This window comes from Nematolebias whitei, chromosome 20 (assembly GCF_014905685.2).
Source record: "Nematolebias whitei isolate Nwh7 chromosome 20, NemWhi1, whole genome shotgun sequence".
NCBI classification, from domain to species: Eukaryota; Metazoa; Chordata; class Actinopteri; order Cyprinodontiformes; family Rivulidae; genus Nematolebias; species Nematolebias whitei.
The window spans coordinates 10,922,138-10,930,724 of NC_056517.1; the positions used below are offsets into that span (position 1 = coordinate 10,922,138).

The 8,587-nt window shown below is 45.0% G+C and overlaps 1 protein-coding gene across 1 annotated transcript in view; it reads left to right on the forward strand.

Moving 5' to 3' along the window:
• The window catches only part of LOC119426839 (gamma-aminobutyric acid receptor subunit rho-3-like), a 32,905-nt gene that overhangs the window by 21,856 nt on the left and 2,462 nt on the right, over nucleotides 1-8,587 (forward strand). The window contains exons 6-7 of the mRNA XM_037694422.1: nucleotides 664-816; nucleotides 7,420-7,481. Coding sequence (XP_037550350.1) covers nucleotides 664-816; nucleotides 7,420-7,481 — 215 coding nt within the window. The remainder of the gene's footprint in view (nucleotides 1-663; nucleotides 817-7,419; nucleotides 7,482-8,587) is intronic.

Below are 8,587 nucleotides of genomic sequence, written 5' to 3' on the forward strand. Positions count from 1 at the left end.
GAGTGTGCAGCATGACAGAGGAACTGACAGAGAGCAGAGCTATGACACTAATAATCAACTTGTGTGTAGATGATACCACTTTATATTCCTTTATAAATGTTCAATTTCTCTCCATCAATTATTAAATCAACTTGATTTTCTTTTAAAACACTTGTCAAATTTAGTGAAGTTTTATGAGCGATTATCCAAAAGTCTAGTTGATGGTAGATGTCAGTAAAGGTTTGTGGTGCTTTATATCATGAAAAAAAGGATTACAGTATTTAAAGCCAAAGGTTTGTATCCATCCATCCATTTACCTAAACAATATATTAAAAAGTATCACTATTCAATTAGCAGCAGGTCTACATCTGTGTCAACCTCTCAAACCTGCAGGCCAAAATAATTCCATTCTTAAATTGAAGTTGTGGGCCACACAAGATCCCTCCAAGGGCCACAAATGGTCCTCGGGCCGTATTTTGGACACCCCTGTTTTAAAATGTAAGTTTGTGTGCATGAGGTTCAAGACCTGTTCTTATGCACACAAGATGAAATTATTTCCTGTAGGTTTTTTTTCAACATGTCAGTGATGGACCTCACTAATAATTTGACTCTGTGGTCTCGAACTATGATAGAAACACAGAAACTATTTCAAATTAAAAACTTTTTAAAGTTTTCGTCTTTCAGGTTGGTACAATCGTCTCTTCATAAACTTCATCCTGAGGCGGCACATCTTCTTCTTCATGCTTCAGACATACTTCCCCACCATGCTGATGGTGGTCCTCTCCTGGGTCTCCTTCTGGATTGACAGGAGGGCTGTTCCTGCTCGAGTGTCTCTGGGTAACAAATCATATTTTTTTAAAGCTCAATAAGAATTTTGCACAAAAAAAAAAATACAAAAGCTGTATAAAAAGCACCAGAAAAAAAACTGATCAGTAAACTAAATGAATGTAGTAAAGCAAATATTTGATGTATCAATCATATTGATAAATGTGTTTATATCCTTTTATTTAAAAAAGCCCCAAAAATAAAATAACAAAGCTAACGAATGTAATAAAAATCAATCAATCAATGAAAAACATCTAATGAAAATCAGTTACTGCTTTTGAAATGTGGTTCAACAGAATTATTTTAAAGAACAAACAAACTGGCCTTGAAAAAATAATTAATGTTTTGTTGCCCATAAAAAAAGATTAAATCATGTCATCTGGGCCAGTCTCTTTAAGTGAGAAACATTTCGTCCCCCATCCAGAGGTCTTTCTCAGTCTACGGCCTGCCAAACAAATCTGTCCTATAGGCAGCCTTCACTGCTGTGTTTCAAGCCAGCCCCCTGTTGGAATCTCAAAAGTAGACTTTTAATATGTGCAAAACACACCCATCCAAAACAATCAGTCATCATGTACAACAATCAAATGTTTTAGGCCAGATGACCAACTGCTATTCACAGAAACAGCCTGAGGACAACCAACGTCAAAGTTCTTCAGAAAAAGGATTGCAAGCTCAATCATCCAGGTAGAAAACAACAAAAAAGGACCAGATGGCATGATTTAACCTTTTTTGTTGTTATCTACCTGGATGATTGAGCTTGCAACTTGTTTTGTTGCCCAACTTTTTGCAGCAATCAAGTGATTTCTATAACACTCTGATACTTCTGCATCTGTCAACAGGTCCGTGTGTTCTGGTCCACCTGTCCACAGATGTTTTGGTCCACTTGACCACAGGTGTTAGGATGAGAAGCTCAGTTATCCAGGAAAGACTTGGAGTAGAGCTGCTGCTCCTCCATGTCAAAAGGGAGCCAGTTGAGGTGGTTTGGGTGTCTGGTAAAGATGCTCCCTGAGGGCCTCCATAGAGAATTGCTTTGGGCATGTTTGACTGTTAGGAGACCCTGGGGAAGACCCAGGACAGTATGTCTCTCAGCTGGCCTGGGAACGCCTTGGGGTTCTCCCAGAAGAGCTGGAAGAGGTAGCTGTGGAAAGAGATGTCTGGACCTTCATGCTCAAGCTGCTGTCCCCAAGACCTGACTTTGGAACAAGCGGAAGATAATGGATGGATGGATGGATGGATGGATGTCAACAAGTGTTCTGGTCCACCTGTCCACAGGTGTTTTAATCCACCTGTCCAGATGTGTTCTGGTCCACCTGTGCACAGGTGTTCTGGTCCACCTGTACACATGTCTTCTGATCCACCTGTCAAAAGATGTTCTGATCCACATGTCCACAAGCATTTTGGTCCACCTGTCCACAGGTGTTCTGGTCACTTGTCCACAGGCATTTTGGTCCACCTGTCCATAGGTGTTCTGGTCCCCCTGTCCACAAGTGTTCTGGTCCACCTGTCCATAGGTGTTCTTGTCCACCTGTCCATAAGTGTTCTGGTCCACCTGTCCACAGGTGTTCTGGTCCACATGTCCACAGGTGTTCTGGGCCACCTGTCCACAGGTGTTCTGGTCCACTTGTCCATGAGTGAACCAGATTAAATTAATGAATCGGAACTAACCTGTTGGTTTGATCCATTCTTGGATGTTTTTAGCTGAGTGTTAGGGTCATTATTCTGTTGGACGACCCATGATCTGCAACTGAGACCACATTTTCTAACACATAGCAGCACATTTTACTCTAGAAAGTCTTGATAGTCTTGAGGATTTATTGCTTTTCTTTGAATGCTTCATCGGTGAATCTGTGAACAGACCTGATGAGACTTGCAAGTCTATCACAAGGACAAATAGAGACAAACACCTAGGGACAATTTTAGAGTTACCAATCAGCCTAACACGCATGCTTTTGGTCTGTGGGAAGAAACCGGAGAACCGGGAGAAAACCCCCACATGCATGGAGAAAACATGCAAACTCCACCCAGAAAGGCCCCCGGACCAGGATTTGAACCGGGAAACTGCTCACTGAGAGGCAGCAGCTCTAACAATTGCGTCACCGTGCTGCCCTAACTTTACCTAATGAAAGCATAAGTAAAGTAAAGAGTATTGGTCCAAGCACTGAGCCCTGAAGAACCCCATGACTAGCTTTGCTGTATGAAGAATATTCATTATTTACATTTACAAATTGGAATCTATCAGATAAATACTGTATGATTTAAACCATTCTAGAGATGTTTCTGTAATCCTAATATCATATTCAAGCCTCTGTAGTAAAATATTGTGATCATCTGTATCAAATGCAGCACTGAGGTCTAACAGGACCAGTATTGAGACACAAGTTCATTGTTTGAGGACATGAGAATATCATTAGTGACTTTTACTTCTCCAAACAGATTTTTTTTTTTTTTTTTTTCAAATAGATTTATTAGGGGAAATACTTAAAAAGTCTGGTTGGGATGGGATCTAGCAGACATGTGGATGGTTTGGATGAGGCTATTATTTTTGACAATTCAGAGAGCACAACAGGACATAAACAGTCCAAACACAAATCAAAGTCAACTTTATTGTCAAAACTGCAATATGTACAGGACATGCACAGGATTTAAATTTCATTACTCTCAGACCCCTGGTGCAACAATAACAATTAAACATTAAACCATTTAATAAACATTAGCATAAAATGAAATAATAAAAGTATGATACTGTCCTAAATTTTAAGTATAGCAGTATAAAAATATAAAAAAGTATATCTATGAAATGAAGGTCCTGACATTGGCATTTATAGTAAAGCTACAAAGCAGCCTATGAAGTGAATGTACACAGTATACCTGTATGTATGAAGTCTTTGATATTGGTATGGAGGTAAAGTGACATATGCAATAAGGCTAGTACAAAAATATATATCAGCAGTAGTGTGAGCCCCTCCCTGGGCTGCCACCTTATCGTGGTGGAGGGGTTCGAGTGTCCCAATGATCCTAGGAGCTATGCTGTCAGGGGCTTCACGCCCCTAGTAGGGTCACCCAAGGCAGACAGGTCCTAAGTGAGGGACCAGACAAAGTGCAGCCCAAACACCCCTATGATGAGAAAAATAAATGGACTCAATGTTCCCTCACCCAGACGTGGGTCACCGGAGCCCCACTCTGGAGCCAGGACTGGAGGTGGGGCACGCGGGCAAGCGCCTGGTGGCCAGGCTTTTACCCATGGAGCTCGGCCCAACACAGCCCAAAGAGGAGACGTGTGTCCCCCTTCCCATGGGCTCACCACCAGTGGGAGGGGCCAAAGGGGTCGGGTGCAATGTGGGATGGGTGGTGGTCGACGGCGGGGACCCTGGCGGTCTGATCCTCGGCTACAGAAGCTAGCTATTGGGACATGGAATGTCACCTCACTGGTGGTGAAGGAGCCTGAGTTGGTGTGTGAGGTTGAGATGTTCCAGCTAGAAATAGTCGGACTCACCTCTACGCATGGCTCTGGCTCTGGAACCAGTTTCTTTGAGAGTGGTTGGACACTCTTCCACTCTGGAGTTGCCCCTGGTGAGAGGCGCCGAGCAGGCGTGGGCATACTTGTTGCCCCCCATCTTGGTGCCTGTATGTTGGGGTTCACCCTGGTGAATGAGAGGGTAGCCTCCCTCCACCTACGTGTGGGGGGATGGGTTCTGACTGTCGTTTGTGCTTATGCACCAAACGGCAGTTCAGATTATCCACTCTTTTTGGAGTCCTTGGAGGGGGTACTGGAAAATGCACCTCCTGGGGACTCCCTTGTTCTGCTGGGGGACTTCAATGCTCACGTGGGCAATGACAGTGAGACCTGGAGGAGTATGGTTGGGGGGAACAGCCCCACTGAGCTGAACCCGAGTGCTGTTCTGTTGTTGGACTTCTGTGCTTGTCATGGATTGTCCATAAAAAATATCATGTTCAAGCATAAGGGTGTCCATATGTGCTCTTGGCACCAGGACACCCTAGGTCGCAGTTTGATGATCGACTTTGTCGTCGTCTCATCTGATCTGCGGCCACATGTCTTGGATACTCGGGTGAAGAGAGGGGTGGAGCTGTCCACTGATCACTACCTGGTGGTGAGCTGGCTCCGATGGTGGGGGAGGATGTCGGTCAGACCTGGCAGGCCCAAATGTATTGTGAGGGTTTGCTGGGAATGTCTGGCAGAGTCTCCTGTGAGACGGAACTTTAACTCCCACCTCTGGGGGTACTTCGAACATGTTCCGGGGGAGGTAGGGGACATTGAGTTCGAGTGGGCCATGTTCTGTGCCTCTATTGTCGAGGCAGCTTACTGGAGCTGTGGCTGCAAGATTGTCTGTGCCAATCGCGGTGGCAACCCTCAAACCCGGTGATGGACACCGGCTCTGAGGGATGCTGTCAGGCTGAAGAAGGAGTCCTATTGGGCCTTTTTTGGCCTGTGGGACCCCGGAAGCAGCTGATGGGTACTGGCAGTCCAAACGACATGTGACTCGGGTTGTTGCTGAGGCAAAAACTCGGGCATGGGAGGAGTTCAGAGAGGCCATGGTGAATGACTTCCACATGGCTTCGAGGCAATTCTGGTCCACCATCCGGCATCTCGGGGGGGGGGGGGGGGGGGGACCAGTATACCACCAACACTGTTTATAGTGGGGGTGGTGTGCTGCTGACCTCAACTCGGGATGTCGTGGGTCGATGGGCGGAATACTTTGAAGACCTCCTCAATCCCACTGGCACGTCTTCCACTGAGGAAGCGGAACCTGGGAACTTTGGGTCAGGCCCTCCAATCTCTGGTGCTGAGGTCACTGAGGTGGTTAAAAAGCTTCTCGGTGGCAGGGCCCCAGGGATGGATGAGATTCGCCCGGAGTTCCTTAAGGCTCTGGATGTTATAGGGTAGTGTTGGCTTACGCAACTCTGCAATATTGCGTGGACATCGGGGGAAGCTCCCCTGGATTGGCAGACTGGGTGGTCCCCCTATTCAAAAAGGGCCATCAGATAGTCGAACCTCAGATTCAGGAGGAGCAGTACGGTTTTCGTCCTGGTCGTGGAACACTGGACCAGCTCTACACTCTCAGCAGGTTCCTGGAGGGTGCATGGGAGTTTGCTCAACCGGTCTACATGTGCTTTGTGGACTTGGACAAGGCGTTGGACCGAGTCCCTCAGGAAACCCTGTGGGGGGTACTCTGGGAGTATGGGGTTCCAGGCCCTTTGATACGGGCTGTTAGGTCCCTGTATGACCGGTGTCAGAGCCTGGTCCGCATTGCCGGCAGTAAGTCAGGCTCGTTCCCGGTGAGAGTTGGACTCCGCCAAGGTTGCCCTTTGTCACCGATTCTGTTCATAACTTTTATGGACAGAATTTCTAGGTGCAACCAAAGTGTTGAGGGGATCCATTTTGGTGGCCTTAGGATCGCATCTCTGCTTTTTGCAGATGATATGGTCCTATTGGCTTCATCAGATCGTGATCTACAGCTTTCGCTGGAGCGGTTCGTAGTCAAGTGCGACACAGCCGGGATGAAGATCAGTTCCTCCAAATCTGAGGCCATGGTCTTGAGCCGGAAAAGGGTAGAGTGCCCTCTCCAGGTCAGGGAGGAGGTCCTGCCCCAAGTGGAGGAGTTCAAGTATCTTGAGGTCTTGTTAACGAATGAGGGAAAAATGGAGCATGAGATCGATAGGCAGATAGGTGCAGCATCTGCAGTGAAGCTCGAGCTGTACAGGTCTGTCTTGGTGAAGAGAGAGCTGAGTCAAAAGGCGAAGCTCTCAATTTACCGATCAATCTACGTTCCTACCCTCATCTATGGTCATGAGCTTTGGGTTGTGACTGAAAGAACGAGATCATAGATACAAGCGGCCGAAATTAGTTTTCTCCACAGGATGTCTGGGAAATAGGGTGAGAAGCTTGATCATCTGGGAGGGACTCAGAGTAGAGTCGCTGCTTCTCCACATCGAGAGGAGCCAGTTGAGGTGGCTCGGGCATCTGGTTAGGATGCCTCCTGGACGCCTCCCTGGTGATGTGTTCCAGACACGTCCCACCGGGAGGAGACCCAGAGGAAGACCCAGGACACGCTGGAGGGACTATGTTTCTCGGCTGGCCTGGGAACGCCTTGGGATTCCCCCGGAGGAGCTGGCCCAAGTGGCTGGGGAGGGGGAAGTCTGGGCCTCCCTACTTAAGTTGCTACCCCTGCGACCCGACCCCGGATAAGCGGAAGAAAATGGATGGATGGAGTAGTGTGAATATAAACAATAGTGTAATATAAACAGTAGTGAAAATTGAATGAGCACATGAGCGTGTGTTGAGTGTATAACCCGTTTTTCACCTCAGACTGAGGAAGTCTTTCGTATGAAAGACGAAACGTTTCCACAAAAAAAAAATTTTTTTTTTTTTTTAATGTCCAGAGGACCAGATTTAACTGTTTTAGATTTTTCTACCTGGATTATTGAGTATGCATCAGGAAATGTTAAATTATTATTTTTATATATGAATGTTTCTGTTCAGCATCCTGAGATGACTTCTGGTGTGACTTGGCATTACATAAATAAACTGAATTGAATTGAATTTAAATCAAATATAACTGATTTCTGAGTGAGATTTATTTTGATGTCTTCCTGCAGGTATGACCACAGTACTCACCATGTCCACCATCATCACTGGAGTGTCCTCCTCCATGCCTCAGGTCTGGATTCAAGATGCCTTCAGAGACAAAGAGACGTTTTAAACTCTGTTGACCCTGTGTGACCCCCACGGCTTTGAGGCGATTCTGAAGAAAATGGATGAATGGATGGATGGATGGATGGATGACCCTGTGTGTTTATGTGGGCTCTCGGGGTGAATTTTAGGATTTCACTGATCATCTTTGAGGTTTTTTTGACATAAGTCAGAGTTTCTGCTTCAGAAACAGCATATAGACTAAAAATGTATTATTTTACAGTAGGTTTCACACTTCACAGTGTTCACCATCCTGGGGTTCTTTTTGTTTTGTTGTCTTACAACCTAAATTTGAGGAATAAAACTGGAGATGGGTGCAACGTTTTACTGTTTAATGTTTGACATACTGCGTGCTGTTTCAGCAGTGTTTATGGTATTTGTCCATCTAGAAGGTGAGCCTCCATCCCAGCCTCAAACCTTTAGAAGCACAAAAAAGTTTACTTTTATATTCTGCTCCATCCATCATTTTGCCCCTCGTTGTGGAGCAAAGAAGGAGAATTGGAAGTCCCCTCCATCCAGCCAACTGTCCATCCATCAGTGCATGTTGTGAGCAGCAACATGAGCATGAGTTGTGAAAAGACAAGTACCACAGGTCTTGATTCTGGGGGCTGTTCCATTTAGATCGTTTAACACCTAGATGACACACAGGTGGATCTTATATAACTTATTATCTGACTTCTTCAGGTATTGATTGGGTCTTCAAAGCAAAGAAGTTGAATACATGCACCACTTTTTAATAATAAAAAAAACATTATTATAAATGTTTTCCTCATTTAATTTTATTAGTCTGGTGTATTTTATGTGTGGGTTCATTACTTGTAGTCAAACTGAAAATCAATATTGTAAGACAACAAAACAGGAATAAACCCAATAAAAGCTGAGACCAAATTTAAAAAATATATTGAAAACTTGTTCAAATTTAAAGTCCAACATTTAACATTACAAGTGTTCATAAATGGTAGTTACTGTCATAGAATGCAACCCATTAAAAAAACAAAACGTATAAACATCCTGATGCATGCTCAATAATCCAGGTAGAAAAATCCAAAAAAGTTCAATCTGGTCCTCTGGACA